Source organism: Apis florea, unplaced genomic scaffold (assembly GCF_048593485.1).
Source record: "Apis florea isolate Af1SG1 unplaced genomic scaffold, ASM4859348v1 contig_3783_pilon, whole genome shotgun sequence".
Classification (NCBI taxonomy): Eukaryota; Metazoa; Arthropoda; class Insecta; order Hymenoptera; family Apidae; genus Apis; species Apis florea.
Window position 1 is genome coordinate 281,418 of NW_028256851.1, and position 25,330 is coordinate 306,747.

The following is a 25,330-nucleotide window of genomic DNA, read 5'->3' on the forward strand; positions in this document are numbered from 1 at the left end:
TATGTATTTCGATCTGATTGATGTATTAATACGAGTTAATTCGAGTTCAGTGCCCTAAGAATTTCTCCAAGGGATTTTCGATTTCGAGATCATGCAATGTTTCCAACGATTACTATCCCAGTCTGTATCGCAGCCAAGTCAATTCGAGCATTCATGGAACACTTGAAAACGTATATATCGATACCGTACCGTCTGGAGAGCACGAATATCCACAATAACAAATAATGCAGCCAGTTCCAATGAGGTGCATGTAATGTCTCGAGGACTGTGCTTACAAAACGTTTCAATATCGGTTTCACATACGACCAAGATAAATCGTCCCGTCCAAACGATACGAATATCACGCATTATCGATAGCTTTCTCGTCGATACCGGATGTCTCTCTCTCTCTCTCTCTCGAAAAAAAAAAAGAAAGAAATGGCCATATTGTAACAATGTAAAAGCTCGACGACAAATCCCGCGTAATAAATCCCGCACAGCTGTATAAATATATACGACGCATCCACGCGAAAATTGGCTAGAACAATGTATGTACAAACAGTTTGATATCGGGCACACGCACGCAACGCACACTCGATCACAAACAAAGAGAGAGAATACACTTGATTGCACGCCTCGACAATGAGTGTGGAGGAAGGGGAGTGGGGTGATTTGAGAACGGTGCACGAATATCACCTGGATCGTTGACACAGGTACGCATGCATCTAAACGTGTCGCGAGCGCACATCGTTGATTGCACATTGACCGAGTATTTACACACGTATACACGTATAATAATGCACACAGAGAAATATACACGTATATATATATATATATACACACATAACATGCGACACACGCGCTTGTCACACTTATGACTAGTCGCTCGATCGCGATCGAACGTTGATCTCTTGTGATGTACGCGAGAGGGCGTTGGGGTTGGGCTGGGCGGTCTATAATATGGTAAGTATAATAAGTGAGGTTATGGAGCTAAGAGTAAGTGAACCAACCAGAATTATACGTGGTTTGTGTGATATTTGGGGGGGGGGGGAGGGATCGTGTCGAAATTTCTTTTTCTTTCTTTTCTCTATTTTTTTTTTTTTTTTTTCGTTTCATCTACTTTTCTCGAAAGACTCGTTTGGACGATGATGGCTGTGTACGAGGGGTGGGGGACGATGGCGGGCGCGTAATATGCGACACAGTAATCGATGAAATGCGCTCGGACTGCATTTTCCACGGGTCTGGCAATGGCAGCCGGTCGAAAGCTCGAGAAACGCGCGCGTTCTCCACCCACGTTTCTCTTCGGAAAACGCGTTTCTTGGCGTATTTAACCGTGTGTCTCTGTTTGCGAAATTTCGATTGTAGACCAGGGGTACACAATCTGAAAATTCGTGGATGATTAATCAAGGGGCGGAATTCGCGACCGTGTTCTCACCAAGGATGTTTAAAGGGATTAAACGCGTGTAAACGGGGAAACGTACGTTTGGAATTGTGTTATCGAGAGACGAGGAAGGTGTATATAGGCTTTGTTTAATATCCACGAAATTTGAAGCAGACGATTTGACGAGACGTTAAATCGGCCGGGGTGATGATGAGTTTTGCTTTTGATGTAGTTTGAGAAGTTGTACGAGATGGATTGTTCTAGCTAGTATATTGGATTATATATAAGTAATGCACGAGGATTTTATTATTTGATAAAAGCTCGTAATAAATAAATCATTATCATCCTGTTGTATTCTGCCGTGAATCTTGAATACGTATAAATATTTTATTTGTTGCGTTTACTACATGGAATAGTACGAACGAGAGTAGTTTTATTAATTTATTTATTTTTTATTACTTATGAAGAATCTGTAATTTCAATATTTCTTTTGGAATGTAACTCGTATTGATGTAACTGAGTATCGGCGTTTTAATACAAAAAATCGAAAATTAAATATTTCCTATAGAATTTTTTTTTTTTTAATATATATTCAAAAGATAAGGCACGACATGCAAAAGCAAATATCATCACTTGTATTAGCTCGAAATCGAAATAAGTCGAAAGTATTTCATTAATGTGTTGCATTTTTTTTTTTATAAAATATACAGAAAAAGCATAACTTTCAAATTAATAAACAAGATAAAAATACGACCAGAAGATAGGATTTAAAACTAAATTGTAAAACAAGTAAGAAAAAACGAGCAGAAAACCCGCCGCCATTGCTTATATATATGTATGAAACAAAGGAAAGAATAACATCAACATTTGTACAAATTCTTAATCATCCTCAATTTTTGCAGTCCGCGAGTCTTTCGTTCGATATTTACAAACATGAAAAAGAAAAATCGTTCGTTTCATTTTAATTTCTTCGCATCATCTCCCGCAAATTTACAACTTTCCATAATATTCCCTTTTCATTACGCGAAACGTATTCAATGATATGAATTTTTTTCATCGTGTTCCAATCAAAGAATACATTCCTCAAGTTTCAATCATCTCGCCTTTAATTAAAAAACGATTACGATCGAAATAATCAGCTCCTGTATAACACTGATTACACACGAAAGATCCACTTTATGATTCGGATAATCGATACGAGCAATTATTTCGAACGTTTGATTAATTTAACGAAATTCGAAAATTGGAAAATATAATAATAATAAAAAAAAAGAAAAAAAAAAGAAACGAACGATTTTTTGTTGATCGTATTGCCAACTTTTTTGTGATGAGCGCTTAAGTTCTAGAGGGGTGAACACGATGCTTAATGTATTATCGATGGTCGGTAGATCTTGGCGCTCTTGCGCGAGTGCCACGTCTCGAGTCGCAACTTTTTCTCCCTTATCTTTTTTATTAGTTTCATCATCGTGTCACAGACTCTTTGCTTCTTGTTTTTCAGACAGCTCGATCGAGAGGCACGCATGTAAGAGCGCATCCGAACGGAATGAATTTGCTTCGCACACACGGCTGTATCGATCGTTTGTTTTTCTTCGTACTTTCTTAAAGGGAGTGAAAGTGGATCGTCCTGTTATTTATAAAGTTTCTCCTTTCTCACGTACACGTTATATATATATATATATTTGAATTCAATGCGTTTGATAAATTTTTACATAGATTCGAATAAAATGATAATTAATCTAAACGTTTCTTGATTGTATGTATTTTTTAATTTTATAAATTCTCTTTTTTTTTTTATAGTTGAGAAAGATCACTTCGTAGAAAGATTTTGCGTAAATGAATTCTTGAAAGTGTAATTTGTAAATTAATTTTTCGGAATTGTTTGTAACTTCCAAGAAATGATTCAAAATTTAATACATTAAATATAGTATTAATGTAATGTTCGTCGAGCAAAGAAGATTAGAGCAATTTGTTTATCTCTGTATCAGTCTGGATGTACTTAAATCTTTCTTTTTCATCGTGTCATTCTATAAAAGAATTATTAAAATCAAATCCATTTGTAGAGCAAGTGGAAATATGTAAAAGATATACACATTGTTCACCTTTTTCCCTAATTATAAAAAATTACAATTTCAATACTATATTCATTCTGACTCCAAAACATAGAATAGAGAGCAAGACTGCCTTTTTCCCATTCGCAATAAAACTATATGAAAATTATATTAAATCTTTCGTCTTCTCGAAATCCCTTTGTTTAATTTCAAAGTAACTTTCCACTGTGAAACATCCTGTACATCTTAACCAAAGTTCCCAACCACCGGTTCACGAATCATCGTATGAAGAGACGAAACGTCTCGCGAGGGAAACAAAGGGAACTCGGATTAACTGTGACCCCGCCGTTCGAACGAGCAAAGAATGGAGTGGCTGTGGGTTTGAAGTATCTCGAGACGTGGTGGCGCCAGCAGGAACACACGTGCAACAGGTGAAACTTAGATATCGAGTGGCTCGCTTATTTCACCCTGTTCGAGCCGAAGAAAAATTTCATCGTAAGACATTCTGTTTACTGGGTTTGGATGCAAGATCCAGACGACAGAGATCAATGAAGAACCTTTTGACGAACGATTAAGTCGCGATGGAATCGTGATTTGTGGTTTAATGGAAAAAGTTATTCGTTATTAATATTCGCTTGCAGTAATTATGTAGAAACTGTTAACGAGACATTTGTGAGATTATTTAGAAGTTTATCCAATGTGGATGTTAACAATATATTTGGCATGTTTTGAAAGAAGCGATTAATAAATTCATCCTTTGAATATTTAATTAGAAACAGCGTTTAAAATTTATAAAAAGATTTTCAGTCAAATGTAAAAATAGATGAGATAAGTTATTATATATCAATAATTATTTAAATATATTGTCTACAAAAATATATATATCATACATTTGAATACATTTTGCATTTGAATTAATGATTGTCGAAATCAAACAAAAATTTATATAAAGATACTTTTAAAATATAATTTATTAGTGGAACATATATTATTATATTTTGAATATATATTAATTAAATGATTGATGCATTGTATAAATCTAAATCTAATCAAGATATTTCAATACTTATATCAAATTTATTACTTTTCTACTATATAATATCTTTTAATTTTCACAAAACATTATTTTAAGCATATTATTTATGTGATATTAAATTTTGATTGTATTAAAGAAATAAATATATGTAAAATAGAATATACATTAAATAATGTACACTAAATTACATTTAAAGTTTCTTCTAATCAATAACATCATTCTTAATTAAAAAGATATGATGATATAAAAAGAACGAGAATCACAAGTTCACTTTCACTTATAAATATAAAGTTAGAACACTAACGATTCGAAAAGTAATGAATCCACGAAGAAGAACCACATTTCATATTCCCTTGTACAATATCCTTTGAAAATCAATCCCTTCGTTACAATCTTTGAAAAAAAAGGAGGAGAAAAAAATTTCCAAGTAAAGTTTCTCCGATACGATGAAATGTAAATGCTTCCTCGAACGTTGGGAAAAATGTTGCAATCGCTTCATTGTCGCTGTGCATAAGTTTCTTTTATTTTAGGGATATCATCACATTGCGAGAATCAACGTTTATTAAAAAAAAAAGAAAAGAAGAAAAATACAAAAGAGAAGCGCCAATCATTAATTCTAAGACGCTGAAACTATCGTTAAAATAAATCTCAAAAAAAAAAAAATAAATAAATAAAAATGATCGATATTTGATGAATTTGCTGAAGCCTATGGATAATTATTTTTGATAATTTACTTTGGTAGTTTGGTAACAGTTCTCAAAATTACGAAAAATTTTAAATTAATCGAAGTTAATCGAATATCAGGGGTTTGAATTAAAATTTTGGTGTTTTTCAGCAATTAATTTCTGAATTCCACATTCTTCTTTTAAGAATAAGTTTTCTATACCTGAAGCAATAGACTGGAAAATACGATCAATAGATTCATAAGAGTATATAAAATCGCAAAAATCTTATTGAGACGATCAAACAAATCAATGGAATGAATTGAATATAATTACATTGTGTTTATATTATTATTATCATATTTCCACTTGCTTAATTAAAAATATATCACTGGAGGAATGTTTCTCACAATAATAACAATATTTCAAAACTTTATAATTTGCGACGATTCACTTAACAAAGCTCTAATTTTTATAGAGAATCTTGCGAAAGATGTAATATTAACAGGCGTGTGCGAAACAAATACGTACTTAGCCTAAGCTTAGCCAGTGAACATTTGCTCTTCAAAATCTCTATGTAGCAAACCATTTCAAATTTTCAAAAAATAGCTCATGTGATATTTAATTGACAATATAAAGTAGAAACTTTATTTGTGCTTAAGTGTAAAGTGTCTGTCAAACGAAACAGAATAGAAAAGAAAAAAAAAAAGAAGTTATTAAAATTATCAAGAATTTTGTCTCATAAAACAAATGAATTGAATATTTTAATATATATACATAATATATACCAAAAACAACGTATATTTGTTTTCATTATTCTTCTTTTTCTTTTTTTAATAAAGAATAATTCCATTCTCTATAATATGGATTCATAATAAATTAATAAATTCATATTTGAGATATTTGCAAAGAAAGAATATATCTTCTATTACAGTAAAAAGCTTACTGAAAGTATTATCAGTTCTCGTGAAAGTTTCATGGATAATGTATTATGTGAGGTGATAAATTGAACTAGATATGATTCACCAGATAAATGTTCTGGTATTCAGTTTTATATATGCTCTTAAATGGGTTTGTATTGTATCTTGATTTTCACTCATATATCTTTAGTTTATGATGTAGCTCCTTTTGAAAGAAAAGATTCTTCATTCTGTTCGAATTACTATTCATTTCTATAGAATTTAAATTACAAACCAATATCACAATGTCAAACCAATTTCTTTGCACAACTTAAACAAATTTTCAATTTTTATGCAAAAAAAAAAATATTGCATATATCTTACAACGTCGTTATGGCATATATTATTCTATAGAGATCTTTACTTTAATTTTAAAAATTACCAACTTTACATATATATATATCTGCATCACCTCTTATAACTATAACTAAACACATATATTCGAATATACAAAGATCTGTCTTCGTTTCAAAAAATAATCCCAATCATCAAATCAATAATAATACCAAAAAAATTTCATGACGAAATTTTTAAAATGTCAATCCAAAAATTATTATTAAAATCACGACTAATATTATTTCTTCATCCTATACTACGTACAATCAAAGCCCAATCAATTTTTGATTCGATATATTATGATATAATTTGACTTACTGATTTAACTCACTCTCAATCTCGACACGATTGTCGAAACTGCAGTTCTACTCAATTTCTATTCAGAGATCATGGAGATATCTCTCTCTCTTTCTCTCTCTGATCGAGGATACACGCGATTACCGGTTTATGATCAAGAGCATCGATCAGATAAGGTGAACAATGGTCCACTCTCTGTCACAGTTTCGCGGATTTACGGGCTGTCTATCAGCAGTCTTGCGACAATCGTAAACTAAACTCGAGCATTCTCGTAAAACGCTAATTGTCCGCTCGTTACCAACGATCTCACCCCGGTGACTGAAATTGATTCACTGATAGATCCTGCCCGGATTTGCGTACTTTTACGCCGGATTTACAATCGGATACGATCGTTCAATAACGTGACTTTCAATGGGCTGTCAACCGTAACGAATTCATTGGGCCCTGATTCCTGAATCAGTTTATCAAATGTGATTTCGTTGGAATATAAATAATTTTTGATCAATATCAACTTTGAAAGAGGATCATTATGAAGAAAATTTTTTGAAAATTTCTAAAAGGATGTTGTTTATAATTATTGTTATTAATGATTAATAATATCATTGGTTTTCATTAGATATTGGAATATTTTGAACTGATAATAACTTTCTCGTGAATTATACAAGATGCATTTTAATATCTCTTTGTATATGTAATTCTTATTTATTAGTTGAACGTTGTTATTGGATTTTTAAGTGAAATAAAAATATTGAATGCGTTATACATTGAGTTTCTAGTTTAATTGAACAGAGAAAAACAAGAGAGAAAATGGAGACCAAACTATGTGTATAATTTTTCACAAAAGTCGATGCAAAGAATTATTAGATATTCTTCCATATCTTTTTTCCTTAATATAAATCGATTTTTCTTATTATTCTTCGTATAAAAGTATTTATTTATCCTAGATATTTATCCTCGAAATATCATTTTCTAATTTCAAATTTAAAATTATTATTATTAAATATTGTTAAATATATTTCGATACACTTCTTCGTGAATCTTATTCTTATATTATTCAATCTTCTTTATCTGTTTAAAATCTTATACAGAGGAATAAGTATATGCATACATATTCACATGCAAAGGAGTAGAACTACAAGCTATTAATATCCGAATCAAACACACTCGAAAACATCTTTTGGATTATTTCATCTAACATCGTATTTTAATACTTTTATACACAGAATAACAATAAAAATATCGATATATATATATATATAAACATAAAATAACTAAACATATTCATCTACATATATTTATCTTATTGGGTTTATTATACTTACAAAATGAAATCTATTGAAAGATAAACGTCATATCATTCATCTTTCCCTTCCTTCATTTTTTTCATATTCAACACAACGATATATACCATTTACCACTAATATATAACGCATTCATCTCCACATAATAATTCTTCTAAACAAATTATTTCCACTTATATATATAAAACATATAAAGAAACAGAAATATGAAATATAATAACACAACAAAGGAACGTTACGTCGTTTGATCGTTAAGTCAGTTAAAACGTCCATATTTATAAAAATAATCGGAAAAAAAAAAAAGAAAAAAGAAAATGTCGTGGCGTGAAAATCGATTTGCCGAACCAGGCCTCATGAGTGCCTAGTAGACCAGAGAATTTCAAGAGCAAAAGCTCGCTACTGGCTGGCATGGAAACGTCACTCAGCTATCGACTCCACGATGGAAACTTCTGGGTTCTGGACAACGGATCGACAGATTGCAAATAACTTGATCCTCGTGTCTGACTTGGTGGCGTTGGTGCCGATCTCGCGAGAAACAAGAATCGCGCCATCGAGATGGAAACACAAGTGAAAAAAATAAAGGATTGAAAAAAGCCTGGTTAATGTAAGTGTATCACATTATTCGTCAAACGAAATAAGCATAATCGAGAGATCTCGATGGAACTTCTTGGAGGAAAGTGATATATTTTGCGGATTTTGTAAAATTTGTAATTGTAGAAAAGTTTATTTATATTGATTCGTATTATCGTTTTTATGACGATTTTCGATCAATTAAATTTTGTCACAATTGAGTTATGATCGTAATATATAAATGAAAATTTGATTGTAGTTCAAGGTTTTTTAGGCGAGAAGAAATTGTAAATAATTCGTATTAATTGATGTTGAGGATAGTATACTGGTAGATAGCACTGTTTTATTAGATGTATTGGTTTATTCTCATTTGTATATCTGAAACATTTTCGTTGCTGTTAAGAATATGAGAATGAAAACAAAATTTTAATAACAATAAGTTTGAAAGTAAGAAAAATTAAATTGCTTGTTATTATTATTTTTTGTTAAACATCCTTAAGTTTTCAATTTATTATATATTATATTAATATATTTTTATAATGAAACACGAGTTTCGTATACAAGTATACGTGTTGCCAGCTGGATTACCTTGAAAAAAATTTTAATTAGAAAGCGAAAATATATGAAGCTTATAAATTTCCATGCTTAAGCTGTACATGCTACTAATCACTTTTGTGGCATAGAAAGTATGACAAGTTACTATTATTATAAAGTAGAGAGAATTAAAATTATGCATTTTGATAAATTTCAAAAAATTTACATTGATAATTTCAAAGAGATTCAATATAAGTACTTTCATTTTTTTTATTTTATATCAAATATAACTTGTTGCTAAAAATACTTTTCTGTCTTTAAGAACAACGAAAATATTTGAGATCTACAAATTGAAAATGAACGATATATACTATCTAATTTTTTTATTTCTTCTTATATCAAAATAATGTATATTTATTTTTAATAATTTACACGTGAAAGTAATTATTTATGTTTGTCATTACAGAGAACAACAATATTTAAGAAATAAAATCATTGCATAGATAAATATTTTATCAATCGACCTCCAAATAGAAACCGAAGAGAATTTCAAAATTTATTTTCTTCTTACTTGCAATGATGTGATAAAATAACATTATTATATATAAAATGATAACAAATATTTTAGATTCTTAGAATTCTTTTTCATATTAAATTATAATAAAATTTTGTTAAACTTCTAAGAAAAATTATTATAATTCCATTAAGAAAATGGAATTATTATAAATGTTAAAATATTCTATTCATTACTCTGTCTAAAAATTATTCTATCTCAAAATTTGATTTAATAAAAGCATTATGTTTCATTTAAGAAATAATAAATAATTTCAAGAATTGAGAAATAATGCACAAATAATTACTTTCATTTAAACAAATAAAATAAAATATTTCATTTTTAAGATATTTGTAAAAAGATATTTACAAACATCATTCTACAACGACATATTATTATTGTGTATCTACGCTATTCCATCAGCAGCTATCATCAATCAAATAAAAACGGAAGCATTCACTTATTACAAATTTCTCAAAATAAATGTACAACACATGAATTACTTACAATATTTTCCACCTAAGTAAAAACCAATCTTTTATTTCCTCTAAAGACTAACAATCTCAACAATTTTCATCATAAATAAAACGAATTTAAAAAATATAAAATATATTCACTTCTAAAATATAAATATATATCATAAACATGCTCTTTTTTCTACAATTACTTATATAACCCTGTAAAAAGACAGGCGGATGCAAACTTCTAATCCAAATTATAAAAAAGAACCACCCATTCTTTCTCTCCACAACGCGCAGAGAGAAAGAAATGTAGGTGTCCTTCCAAAAAAATTGCGCATCGCAAAATACAAGGCTCACCTTCCTCCTCCATCCTTCTCATGCACGCATCCCTGTGGTGAATACGTGTCAAAATGATCGCAAGCATGCGTGATCGAAATCTAATTAAAGGGAACAGCGATGAAGAACCACTGTAAACTCGAACAACGGAACAGTAATGAAAAGAAACGAAGAGGACGAAAAAAGAAAGAAAAATTCGAAAACCGTAAGAAAATCGAGGAATCAATCGAATTTCAGGGAGGTGGGTTTGGTGTGACTACGTTCGATTGGAGAGATTTATCCCCAACGAAGGATCATCGAGAGAAGTGAGAGTGGGTGCGGAGTCGATAGTAGAGCGACGTGTGCGTGTGTTCCATGCGAAATCGCAATTTCCAGCTCAGACATAATCACGTGGTCCCTGCTTTGACTCGTCGATGTATCTGTGTGTGAGGCATGTATAAGTATATTCTGGGTCATTGTGTTCTCGGTCATCCTACGTCCGCTATCTGTGTTGGTTTTTTTTCTTTTATCCATCTCCACGAAGTGGGGTTACAGGGTGGAGGAGGGGTCAAGTAGTACATATATATGTATTGTATATTCCCGAGGGGGTTGGTCAGGGGTTAGTGGGGTCACGATATCTCTTCCTCCTTCACTTGCTCCTTTTCTCCTCGTTTCTTTTTCCCTCTCTCTTTTCTCTATTTCTCCTCGTTTGTCTATTAAGTCCGCTTCTCGCACACGGCCGTACTTGTTATATTATATCGTGTGTATATACCGTATATAATATCTATATATATATATAAAATATAGTGAAAGCTCGCCCGATATGTTCCGTGGTTACAAGCCCGTGAAAGCAAGAAACACCGGCAAGCGACATCAGCCCATCGTAGCGCAACCCTCCTCTATCCGGAGGGTTCAACTGCCGACACCAGGTTACGTATGATGTTCAACACATTTAGGAGCCAATTCGTGTTCACCGAGAATGCGTTCCACGATTTGTTATGCGTGCCTCCTTCGCGCGTATCATCTCTGTGCGTGGTGAACGAGTTTCGCAAATATCGTCATATATATATATTGCGTCCACGATACCTTTATATTCTAACGAGCTTGTAAAATCTCGTGGAGGGATAATCGAGCACATTCGATACCCTCCAATTTTCGTTCGTGCTATTATTTTGTTTCACCGTTTCGTACGATGGATTTAACGTAATTGGAAGTATTTTTATATATGGGATTATAGAAAATTACACGATTTTGGTATCGAGTATTTTCTTTTTTTCAAAATTAAAAGGATGCAACAGGATTATAATTAATTTTTAAAATTTTTTACTGATGTTAGATTCATTGCGGTAAAAGAAATTTAATTTGAATAGATATAGAGTAGAAATATGAGAATGAATTTAGAGGAAAAATCGTACTTTGGTTTGGAAAATTCTTTTATTACTATTTAACGATGTAATTATACGCATAAAGGATTTACTAAGAGATCGAGTAAATTAATTTAATAATAAATTGATGTAGATGTAGATTTTTGCACGCATAACAAATCGTTTGAAACGTTAAGATGTCGCTAGACATCGCTTTTAAGCAGACCTTTCACGCTTAAACGAGTGCACATTATCGAAATTTATACTCCAGCCAATCGTGAAACCTTCGAAAAGGGGGTGGAATCGAAAACCATAAAATATCTCTAACTCTGCTTTTATCTTTCCCTCTTCGATTTAATAACTTCTTTTACTCTTGTTATGATCGATGGTCCTCTCTCGTATTAAAAAGAAAAAAAGAAAAAACGAAAGAACGGATTCAATTCTCTTCTGAGAACAAAAATAATAGTGTTAGAATTTATATTTTCATCCCGGTATGAGAATTTTTGCGAAGAGCGTAAATATCCTACAATTATATCCTAATTATATTAGTAATTAAACTTCATATTTGTTGGAAATTATTATTAGCGTGATTTGTAAGTGATAATACAGAGACTAATTTTACTGTTATTTAATCTATAAAATCAAAAAGATTTGTATTATATTTATGAAAGAAAAAATTATTATTTTTAAATAAACAAATAACTATTTTTCTCTCATAATGTATTTTTTGACAATCAAACTTAGTATGAAATTTGTAAATGATATCTAATTTTTAAAATCATGATTATAGTATGATGATTTTAGAAAAAAAGAATGTAGTTTGAAAAATAGAGTAAAGTTTCTATTTATTCAAATTTTACTGTTAAGAAAATCAAATTGAAAATTTCTTATATATATATATGTATTTAACTACAATCTACATCAAACTAAATAAATTGCTCGAAGAGTGAATATTTGTCTTTGAAGATTTTCAATTAGAGTATACTAAAAAAATTCAATTTTTTCAACAAGCAAACTTTAAAGGAATTTTTATTCAAAATTTTTGTTTTCTTCAGCAATTTTTTTTGACTTCACCATTATTTATAGAACATTCTGTGTAAAGTTACTTCAAAACGAAATTGTTAAAGATTTTTTTCTCGTATATTTTAATAAACTATTAAACGAATGATAATATCTTAAAATTTTAAGGCAGAAAAGCTATTAGATATAATTGAAGACATTTTCTTTTTCAAAAATAAATATATTAATTTTTATTTGTCATAATTAAAGTACTTAAAATTTCTAATTATTCTAAGTTAATTAAAAAAAAAACTGTTTTAGTAATTTTTTTTAAATTGAATTTTCTATTTATAAATTATGAATTTAAATTAATTGTTTTCATTCAAATACACCTTCACCTCAAGATTTCATTATAGAGTTTCTTTTTTTATAAAAGTCCAATTTTACAATTTTTTAAATCAAAATATTACTTTTCTCTAAATTCCATAATGAAAATAAAATCTATATTCATGAAACTTTTCACAAATAATAGATTTCACGGAAGTTTATTTCTAATAAAAGATTTATATCAATCAATCTATTAAATATCTATATATCTATATTAAGTTCGTTTAATCATTGTAAGATATTTCCAATTTCATCATTTATCTAATTATTTATCTCGAGTTTTCTATTTTTTTGTACTGGAATTGACTATTCGATGTATCAACAATACATACACATATGATAATTAAATTTATCGAAATAAATTTGCATGTATTTCATACGTACGAAACGAACATTTCATCATGGTAAACGCTTGAATGTTTCCCGAATTTTGATACTGCTAACTTAAAATTATCTCTGACAATCATCACGACAAATATTATAATTGCAATAAATAAATTGATAATCAATATCAAGACAATATTTATTATGAGTTGCTTCAATCTTACTCTCTAAAATTTCAACAAAAATCACGATTCACGTCCGGTAAATGAAGACACAAAATTTCATTTGAAATTTTACACAGGTAGAAAAAGTTAATGAACATAAAACGTCGCAAATGTTAGATCGAAATCTCGTTCTTCGTATATCGCGAGAGGGCTATGAATTTCACGAAATAACTCGAATGTATTCTCGCAGAGTGGAGAAAGACCGACAACCGCATCGAAACACCGATCCAAACAATAAATCGTTCGTGTTTTATGCTCTGCACCATCCACTTCCGCTTCTCGCGCGCCATCATCCGTTCTTTCGCAGTTTGGGATGATTACCCAATTTTATGACGCGCTAGCCATTCCGTGGTTTATTCGAGATGAAACGTCACGATTCATCATCCATCCGGAATATATTTTCGACATTTTTGGAATAGTTTAGACTCCATTTAATTAGCATAGGTTTAATAAAAGTGAATATTTCAATATTTTATTATAGCCATGAAATTATATATGTGAACGAGAAAATTGAATGAAAATTGATGTTATTGAAAGAAATGTTTAATTTGTAAATTTTAGGATATTAGAAATTTTAATAAATGTGTATTAAATTGAAATGTGTGTATTATTTTTCAAGATAAATTGTTGTCATCGTCGAAGATGTTTTTAAGGGAATGATCTTTAGATTTCAAAAACATTTATATTTATGACTTTTATATAAAAGTTGTAAATATAAAGAATTTTATATTTTTCAATGTATGGAATTTTTAAAACTTTTTAATAATTTTTTAGAGTTTTTTATTTAAAGTATTAAATAATAAATTAAAATTGAAAATAATATTTACATATTAACATTCGAATAAATATATTATAAATTCTAAAAAACTTTATTATGTTAAAAATATATTATTTTCAATTTTTCATAAAAATGAAATACGTAACATGTAAAGACATCAATCATTTCCCGTATTAATATTAATATTTTCAATATTTCCTCTTAATTCAAATATGGAGGAAAATCTTTTTGTATATGCACAAACCAAAAATTATTGCCAACGATAATTTCTGGATAATCTTATTGAATGGAATCATTAAATAATCCTGTGTACGTACTTTCCAATTTATTTTTCCGAGTTCACTGTCATTTAAGCAAGTGATACAAATTTTAATATTACATGTATGCATCAAAAAGAGATTCAAAAGCCATTCATATTAAATTGCAACGTCGACGAGTTTGCTCTCGTCGTCGTTTTACATTGACACGATGGACACATATAGTAGCAAAGAGATATCTAATAGTTATTTTCCTCCATCTTTTCTTATATTTTCTTTTAAACCATCACATCTTGTTCATTAAATGAACAACAAGAATCAAAGTAAATTATAAATCCAATTTCAATTTTTCTCAATGAATAAATTAATCATCTTTGTCACAAATTATCATTGGAGATCGACATTGCTATAATATTGAAAAATTTCCAATCGATTTGAAATATGACAAGTTACATTTCTCTTAATAAAGATAATAATACTATTCCAAAAATTATTAATCCTTTTAGAATCTCACTTCGACTATTACATTCTCTCAATTAAATTGAATCAATAAATTGCCACTCAAATTACACGAAGTATCGTTCAAATATTTGCACGAGACTTTTTCATTTAATTTAAAGAATTTAAAAAAGAAGAAAAAAAGAAGAAGATATAAAGAACTTGTTTGTCAAGACAGAGTTCGCGGACTTAATCATAATAATTTCACGACTCCTATATTCGTGTCGTGATACGGATAACGTTATAACGCATAAAGAACGAAACTATATGATTCTTGGCTCTAAAATACGGGACTCGACAGCTGCAAATTGTCCAGGTCAAATGCTAAGTGAAATGAATTTATCATTTCGTGTCTGAGTAAAATGGATGTCACGAGCTGCAACAGACCTGCCGTGAATTTTCACACGTTGTGAACGACTCGAGAGTACATTTGGATGAAACGGCTGGTTCTATTCTCAAATTCTACATTCAGTAAAATATAAAAGGATTCTCGAGCTGATAAAATTATATTGAAATTAAGAATCGATTCTATTATTCCGTAAAAATATCCGAATTTAATTCTTCCAATAGCTATCCAATTTTTATTTTTGGCGATTTCAAATGTTCAATTTTGTCATTTCCAACGTGATATCCGTTTGGAAGAATTATAATGACACATTAGAGCATGGCATACATACGTCTGTTAAGAGTTATTTTGAAAAAGCAAAAATATTCGCTTGAACGTTTATAAGAAATACTATTTCAATTGATCAATGATCACATTGAAAAAGTCGACTATTGCAAAATGAAAAATTTTAATAATTAATAAAATCTTTAATTTGAGAAATAGAAACATTTGTAATTTAATATATTAAAAGTACTAAATTTTTTAGATTGAATTTTACTTTTGTTTTTTTTTTTTGTAATTTTATAAAATATGCTATTTATTTCTATCAAATTTAATGATTAAAAACGTTAAACATTAAAACATATTTTTACTTATAAAATAATTAAAAATATATAAAAATACATAATAAAATGAATCGAAGAGATATCTAGATAAATGTGCACATTTTATGTCTTTTTTACACTCATCTCATTCCTAGGAAAAAAATGAACTCGTATAATTTTTCACTAAGCTACGTAATTAATTTAGGGATTATCTCTATTTTTGCAAGAAAAATATTCTGCAAGCAAATATTCTGAATATGAGAATTTTCATGACTTCATTTGTTAAAATATTTTCAGATTAATAAGAATTTTTCTTCATTAGAAAATACGATCAATAGCAATGAGTTGTATGTAGAAAATAAAAGAAAAAAGAAGAGAAAAAAGAAAATTCAAATAAAATGAATAAAAAACTATCCCGTGAATTTTCATTTTATATGAATAAGAGTGAATGGAATTTAAAAATGAGGGCAACAAAAGTAAGTATTATATCTTTCATTTAAAAATATTTTAACAAAATTGTAATAATTTGAATTGACTATTCTTTTCTATCATTCGTAAATTAATATTCTATTTCCTCTAATTTATTGTTTTGTAAATTTTAGAGTATATTATTTTAAATAATAAAAAAATCATATGTGTAATAATTTTTATTACTCTTATTTATCGTTAAGAAAAAAAGTATTTAAATTTTGAAGAAAGAACAAGATGATAAGTGATATTTGAATAAATATTTAAATTATTAATATTCATTGAATAATATTTGTATGATATATACTTTAAACAATTTTTGTAATTTATGAAAAAATAAAAAGAAAAGGAATTTATTAAATAAGAAATTTCTCTTGTTGCAATAAAAGATTATTTTTGCAATAATTTTGATATTTTAATATAATTATTCGAATAAGATTTTCTATATTCTGAAATTAAAATTATAATTTCTCTCAGGTCAATGATAAATATTTTATCCTGAGATCATTATATTTTCCGACTTACATATTATTTCTAATATTTATCAAAAGAATGAATATTCTGTTACAATTTGATCCTTTACGAAGATATTTTTTATTTGATTTAATTATTTTTTAATATCTCAGTCAAAGAGCTAATCTAATACCCAATAATTAAAAAATTCTCGATATAAAAAGCAATGTATAAATAAATCGTTGGTAACTGATTATTAATAAACGAAGCTCTTTGAAAGTAGCTACATTTTTATTAGGCTTCAAAAAGTAATAGTTTCAAATTCCTTAATTTACGAATTGTTATTTTATTAAAAAGTTACATACTATTATCGTGTAATATTTTTAAAAAAGGAAAAAGTAATTATAATATTTTTCCAAAAAACTCCTCTATCATAAATTCTACAAATTGGAAAGTTTAATTTATTTTAATTTTATTATTTAAATATAAAGAAATTGTATTTATATTAACCATTTCTTCCTGACGTTTCTGCATATCAACTATAAATTTTTTAAAAAGAAGCAGATGATACGATAATATGTATGTATCTTTCTAATTAAAAAGAAATTTTATTTAAGAGATCGTAACATTTGATTAATTATATAAAAAAAATTAGCGACATCTTTTAAAATAATAAACTCAAATAGAAATGTAGGAGGAAAACATGTCTCTGTACATCAATTCAATGATAAAATGAAGCAGAAATTAACGACTACCCACGAACGGAAATACTATAATTAACGAATATCATCGTGTGTTGCAACATGTATACGTCGTTCCATTAACGGCGATTATCTCAAATTCCCTGAAATTCGGACACAGTCGAGCAGAACATATTTAACGAGATTTAATATTGGATAGAATCTGACTACAACGTCGTATGGCATGAATCTACTTGCAAAAGAAAATACATCCATACAGATACATATAATATCGTCATATCGAGGAGCACGAATAAATAATGCCTCAGTGAACAGTCTGAATCCTTTAGGATATACTTCTTGCTATTTTCTTGAAGTCTCCTCCCGAGGAACGAACTACATACTGTGTTTTAAAAAGACTGTGTAGGATATACAAATGAAAAGCATTAGACTATATTTCAGAGATGTTGAGAAATAACAGGGAATATTTATAAATTTTTTAAAAGCATATATTGAAAATCTTTGATAGATTTTCAATAATATCTGAAAATAATATCGAATAATAAAGTAACTTTTCATTTTATATATATAATTTCACTTCTTGAAAAAAGACTTTGATTGTAGAAACAACGAAAGTAAAAACAATTATACGAGATATTAATCGTTTTAATTAATCTTCAAATTCACTTTAATCCTCTATAAATTCTCTTCAAAAAGAAAATTGTTATCATTTTTCGATTTGAAAAGTGTGAAGCTATAATCGTTACAAATAAATTAATATTATTACAAACAAAGTATAATAAAATAATACAAGCTTTAAAATTAATCCAAATTACAAATTATTATAAAGAATTAACACGAAGTTCACTATTCATATTCGATTTCCTACAATAATTCATACATCCATTATCTACAATGAATGACTCACGTATTCACGTACACAATAATTATATCTATTATATCAAAAATGTTACAAGACTTACAAAAAAAATTTTTAAAGACAAGACAAGTATTCGATTCAACATCATTGCACATCCACCGAGAGAAGAAACGATCAATTAATTATTCTGCTAGGCAGAATAATGAAGCGAACGTCTTACAGTCTCCAATTATGCCTACCAATTAACGATCGAACACCAACGCGTCAATAATATCGAACGATCGTTCCGTTAATGATGATTACCTCAAGTTAACCGCAATTCAGAAATAATTAAATACGACGAATTCCAATTCAGCCACAATTGCCAGACCTCTAGATTTTCAGTATGTGACGTCATACTCTCATCTAGCAATAATGGAGAGGGAAAAAGAGAAGAGGTTAACACGATGCGGTTGTTACGTCAACTAATACGTTTTCATACTAAATTATAAATTATATTAAAAATAATTTTCGATTGTTCCGACCAACAACCGTTCAGCAGATCTCGAGAGATTTGAGATATTTGAGAAGAAGATAACGATGAAAAATAAAGTCAATTAGTAATAATTCGAATAGCCATTGTTTATCAATCGTAATGTAAGTGATATGGATGTTAATAGTAATGATGAAGATGATATTTCTTTTAGTAGCCTTAATATCGTATAACATTGTATCATTGTGACAATGCCACGATGACAAAAATAATGACACATTCTGATCAATGCGAAAGGTATACAATTTAGCGTTGCATGAGAACGTAGCTTAATACACGCATCTCTAGATGGCGCAGCAATCGTCACTCCTTTCCCAATTAATTTTTCGTTTCTCTTTTATTTTACTTTCAAAATGAGAGTGTGACATCACGTCACATTAAAAATGTAGAGCATTATCCGTGGCGATTATTCGCAATTTCCTACGATCCTGAGAGTGAAATACTATTAATGAAATCGCGGTTGCGAGGATCAGCGTGTCCTCTCCCTCTGTGTTCAACCGAGCGTGACAACAAATTTCGACATTAAATAATACACGTGGCTGTTTCATGCGGTATACGTAACGAATTTAATTATTCTAGCAACTAGGAACGATCGTTGCTTGCGTGTAAACCTATCAGCGACATATTACACAGACGCGACGAGCGTTTGAATATCGATTTTGTGGATTTTGGAATAAAAATGATGGGTTAAACATATTCAGATTCGAATATTGGTAGAGTTTCGAAATTTTTGTAAATATATTTAGAAATTTGTTGTAAAATTTAAAATTAAAAATAGAGTAAGTTTGCTATAATATTTGAAAATATCTTTATCTCTTTTTTTTTTTTTTTTCCATTGTATTCTATGTACACTGATGATTTCTTATGATAGTACCATATCTTGTCATATTGTAAAAATGCAAATTCTTAAATATTACATATATTACGTTATACGAGCCTTTTTTTTATTATATTATACCTAGCAACTTTACCACATCCTATTTTCACCATATCCTACAAATTTAAACGAATCCATATTACACGAATATTTACTGTATTAGTTTCTCCGTGCATTCAAAAATGAAAGATAAATATTACCTTTCCAAAGAGAAAAATCTTAAATTTATCTAATGCATTATACAAAGATACTTTAAAATAAAATTGTTGCAATATTTCTCTTGTAATAAATAATTGAATGCTATATACGAAAAAAGAAAAAAGAATATTTTTTAAATATTCTAAGAGTTAACATTAATGATATATACTTTTTATATAATGGAGAATTAAAATTTGAATATTTTATAGTTTATGGTTAATTTTAAAATCATTACGAAGTTATATTTAAAAGTATAAACCGAAAATAATAATTTTAAGGAACTTTTTGCTTTCTGCAAACGACATTCCATTAATAAAAGAATCCATGTATAATCTGTTATGGCTTACATATTCACAATATTTCATATAAAACATGCAGAAAGACTTCTGTGACTATTATGTATTACAGTGCATCATAAAATTGTCCATAAAAGATTTCATAATCGATCATGTTAATGGAAATTTTTAGTGAAAGATACTTTGTATTTTCTTCTTCCTTGCTTTAAACTAAAATTCATTGCGTTTAATATTTTATTTGCCTGATCATTCATTTAAAAGCCTTGCCCGGATAATCGATAACTGGTATTGTTACAGATTTATCGAGCTGAGCTGTCCAGTTAATCGGTGCTTCATTGTGGCTCATAGAAAATAAATAGTCGGTTAAAATTAAAATTTTTAAACTATCATACGTTTCGAAACTATATCTTATTTTTTATTTTTGAAATCTATGTTATCATCCATATATTTCCATCAACAATATATGAGATATTATTTCGCAGTAATATATTTCAGTGATAGAAAAGTTTGAGTGTTTAAAAAATGTGAAAGTTCGTGGAAAATCTATGATTGATCTATGTTCCTGGTTTATGTTTTAACGATGATAAACGTTGTTGTTCCTCTTACTTCATGATTTATTAAAAATTATTAAAAATATTTAGTAATTATTGTAATGATTTTAAGAAAAATCTAAATCTAATATATTTTTAAATATATATCTATTATGCAATATTTATTTCTCATAAGTATTTTAAAATCACTATTCTATTCAATACTTTTCATATAACTTTTCTGCCTCCTTAATTATATCATTATATTAAGTTTTAATTAATTGTTGATAATAACAAACAAACTCTTCTCCTACATTAATCGAAACTAATTTATTCCTATCATATATCCTATTACTTTTGTATCAATTCTATTAATTTTGAAACATTTATTAATTACTTAAATTTATGTCAACTTTCTCAATTTTAAAATATTCAATTTCTGTTTTTACATATATCCCATGTATTAGATTTTATTCTGTACAATTTTTATTATATAAAATTACAGAATATAAGATAAAACGAAATCCATAAATTACAAGCCATGTACATTTTTCTTCTACAATTTTACAATTTAAATAAATATCCTACAATTATCATTATATAATTTTTTCTATTAATTTCTTGTAACTTTTACTAATAAAATTAATTAAATCGTTCAAAGAGAAATCAATCAACATACTCAATATATAAACAAAATACGGATCTAAAATTTTATAGCTAACAAAATTTATACAATAATATACACCACCCTAATATTCCATCAACTTTCAGCTCAGAATCAACTTATAGCCAACGAAACATCCCTTCCCCTTTCCTCTATGCGAAAAAATGAGAAGAAAAACCGAGTAAAAACGGCGAGAGAGGACATTCTCACATCTCTATCCATGATATATCATCACCCTTTCTTCCACCACCCCTTTTCTCTTCACCCCACACTTCTCGATATTTCACATATGTTGGTACATGTGCGTGTTTACACGTATTGTATACACGTAAATAATATAATATATATATATATAATATCGTATCGTATATATATGTAATATACCTATATTATATATAAAGAACCGAGCTGAAGCTACGAAGCGTGAGAATGAACGGCTATCTATGGAGCGTTGCTATTGTGTTGCACTGAGTTCTTGTGTCGGACAAAGAAGCCTCGGGAGGCAGCTCATGGGCGTAGGATCGAGAGGACCTCCTTTCTTTTCTCCTGGATTCGTGGGATATCGTGGCAATCGTGGGATTCGTCAGTGCCGCCAACGGACCCCAAGCGGGTTTTTTCATTAACGCCATCGGGGAGAGAAAATCATCGAGCCATGCTGCTCGCAATAAATTGAAGGAATCGTACCGTCTTTCGACGACGAATTATGAATTACTATGTCTGGCGAGGAATACATGACGTATGTTGTCAGGTTAGGATCATCGAATCTTTTTCGCGAAATGATTATTTACGTGTAATAATCGGTGGTTAATTATCAATAAGACGCGAGGTTTTCAATTTTTAAGGGTGTTTTAGGATTTTTAAATATGAAATTTTTTCGATGGTACGATTTGTTTTGAAGTAATTTGTTAGTGAGGATAAAAATTATATAATATATAATATCTTTATGGATCGGTACGTTTGAATAATTATTATTTTTATTTTATTTTTTTGTTTAAGTTTGATGTATTTTACTTTTAATACAATAATTAATGAACACTTTCATTAATACCTTGATTTTAAATTATACTACTATTTTATTTCAATATAATTACCATGGTAATATAATTTATATTACCGATAAAAATTAAACTTTAAACGATTGCTGTTCTATTTTCATTTGATGGAACATTTTCAGTAATTAAATCGTTATTTTTCATTAACGAAGTTCAATTTAAATCCTAGTTAATCAAAAGAGAAACTATTCAACGTAATTTTATCCAATTTGAACAGAAAATAAATCGATGTCGTTACGAAATAACGTTACATATCAATTTACCAATTTCAATACTACAATCAATAGTTTATTTCGCGAGTATAATAAATATTTCCCGAAAAACAATCTCATTGAAAATTCGATTTACAAAAAGAAGTGCAGCACTTAGAAAAAATTAAAAGGAAAGTAAAGTACAGAAATTAAAAAAATTTAAATTTCGTTTCTCTCTCCACGACGATGTATCGAGCGTTCGGATTGGTCGCTTTCGGATCGTCCATTGGCGGTAATTTCGAAGCCACGTTTGTACGTTCGTCCAAGGAAAATGGCGCAATGGATCGCGCCACCAGAAGAATTCGGGACCAGTAAAGAGAGTTCTTTTTTTTTTTTTTTTTTTTTTTTGGTGCTTTGTGTGTACTCTGAGCGTGTTTAGTGTTTAGTGGAGACAGTAGTGTACCTGGTTGCCGTCGTAGGTCCAGGATCCGAACTTCATGTCACAGTGTTGGTCGTCAAAGGGGAACCAAGTGATGTCTATCTTGCAAGTGCTCTTGAAGATGCCCGGAGGAACGTACAGGCAACTGCCGTTATGCGCGACCACCACGTTTGTTTGGTACGTTCCGTCGAAACCCTCATCCGCACTAACGTGTTCATATCACATATAATTAATCATCGTCATCGATCTCGTTCGCGTTTTCGTTCATATCTCATTATTCCTATCGTTTCTCGTGATTTTATATCCTCGATATTTTATACGGACGTTTCGTTCAATTTTAATTTTTGTAACTTTTATTTTATATTTTATTTTATTGGCAAGAACAAGATGATTGCTTCACACTTAAATGCTTAAAGTTTTTACCTTCGTTTCTTGTAAAGCATTTAGGAACAATTGGTTTTGTTATGTAGATATAGATGTATGTTAGAATTTGAAATCATTTATGAATATAGGAAAATATAGAAATAGGGAGAAAGTAATTAATGATTGAATTATTCGTTGATGTAAAATTGATTGATTAATTCCAATGTGTCCTCTTATGATTATAAATAAGTTATTACAAAGCTTAAAACAAAACAATGAGAATTTAAAATGTTTTGTTTCAAATATCATATGTATTTGTAATTAAAATAAATTTTTCATTTTATAAAAATTGTTTCCTTTGTTAATAAAATATTAATAAAAAAAATTAATAAAACAGATATGTAAACGAATCTTGAATAAACAAATGAATAATAAACTTCTCTGGAAAATTTGTTGGAATTTATTAGAGATAGAATTAATTGGTGTTCAATATGTATTCCAAGAAAGAACGGTATAGCATCTTAGGATATATATTTCGATACGAGAGAAGACATGATCAAATCAAAGAGGCAAATGTAGTAGTAATGCAGAGTGCATCAATAATTAATGGGCACTAGGTTAATGATTGCATAATCAAGCATTGCACATATACAAATAAATCAGTATTGCACTGACTTTTCGATGTGAACAGATAAACGGCTGTCAGAGATTAATTAATTGACGACAATTACCTTAAGTTAATATCGATTTGACGTGATTATCATAATTTATCCAAAACACAAATCATTATCATTTCTATCGTGTTAAAGGCAGGATAACCATAGTTTCCAATATATGCATCGCTGTTATTAGATTTAAATGAACTGATAGATGCACACGATAGATGTGCAATAGGGGATAAGCGTGATCCATCGATAAATCAAAATCACGATAAGAAATGGAATTAAAGCCTTTGATATTGCATATATAACAATTTCTTTTAATATTCAAACTATCGATATCTGATATTAATAAATTTTCTTGAACAATTGATGAGTTTAATAATTTTTATTTTTACTTTTGTTAAATTTTCTGAAGCACATTCTATTTATATTTTTTCCATCAAAAGTATAATATTATACAATTACTATAAATGTGAATAATTAATCAAATTTCATTATCGTTAATAAATTCACATAAAAAATTACATATTTGATATTCGAATATTTTCTAATTATAAATGCATTTTTTTTTTTTTATAGGACACATTGGAGAAACAAATCAAGAACATACAATAATAACAATAAATACCATAAAGACTCGATCAACTTAAATAAACGAATAAATATAACGAAGTTACACAATATCTTTCAAAAAGAAGTTTTCATTAAACAAATCGTCTTTAATTAACGAAATACCGAATCGAAACCTTTAATTATAACCTCTCTCACAAGGAACGAAGCTCCTTTCCACTAATTTAACGCCTTCATCTTGATCTCGCCATGCGGATCCCTGTCTCCGATCGAAACGAAGAT

The 25,330-nt window shown here is 29.0% G+C and overlaps 1 protein-coding gene across 1 annotated transcript in view; it reads right to left on the bottom strand.

The window, feature by feature from the left end:
* nAChRalpha6 (nicotinic acetylcholine receptor alpha6) overlaps positions 1-25,330 on the bottom strand; it is a 336,348-nt gene that overhangs the window by 124,588 nt on the left and 186,430 nt on the right. Inside the window, exon 5 of the mRNA XM_031920609.2 lies at positions 23,478-23,658. Coding sequence (XP_031776469.2) covers positions 23,478-23,658 — 181 coding nt within the window. The remainder of the gene's footprint in view (positions 1-23,477; positions 23,659-25,330) is intronic.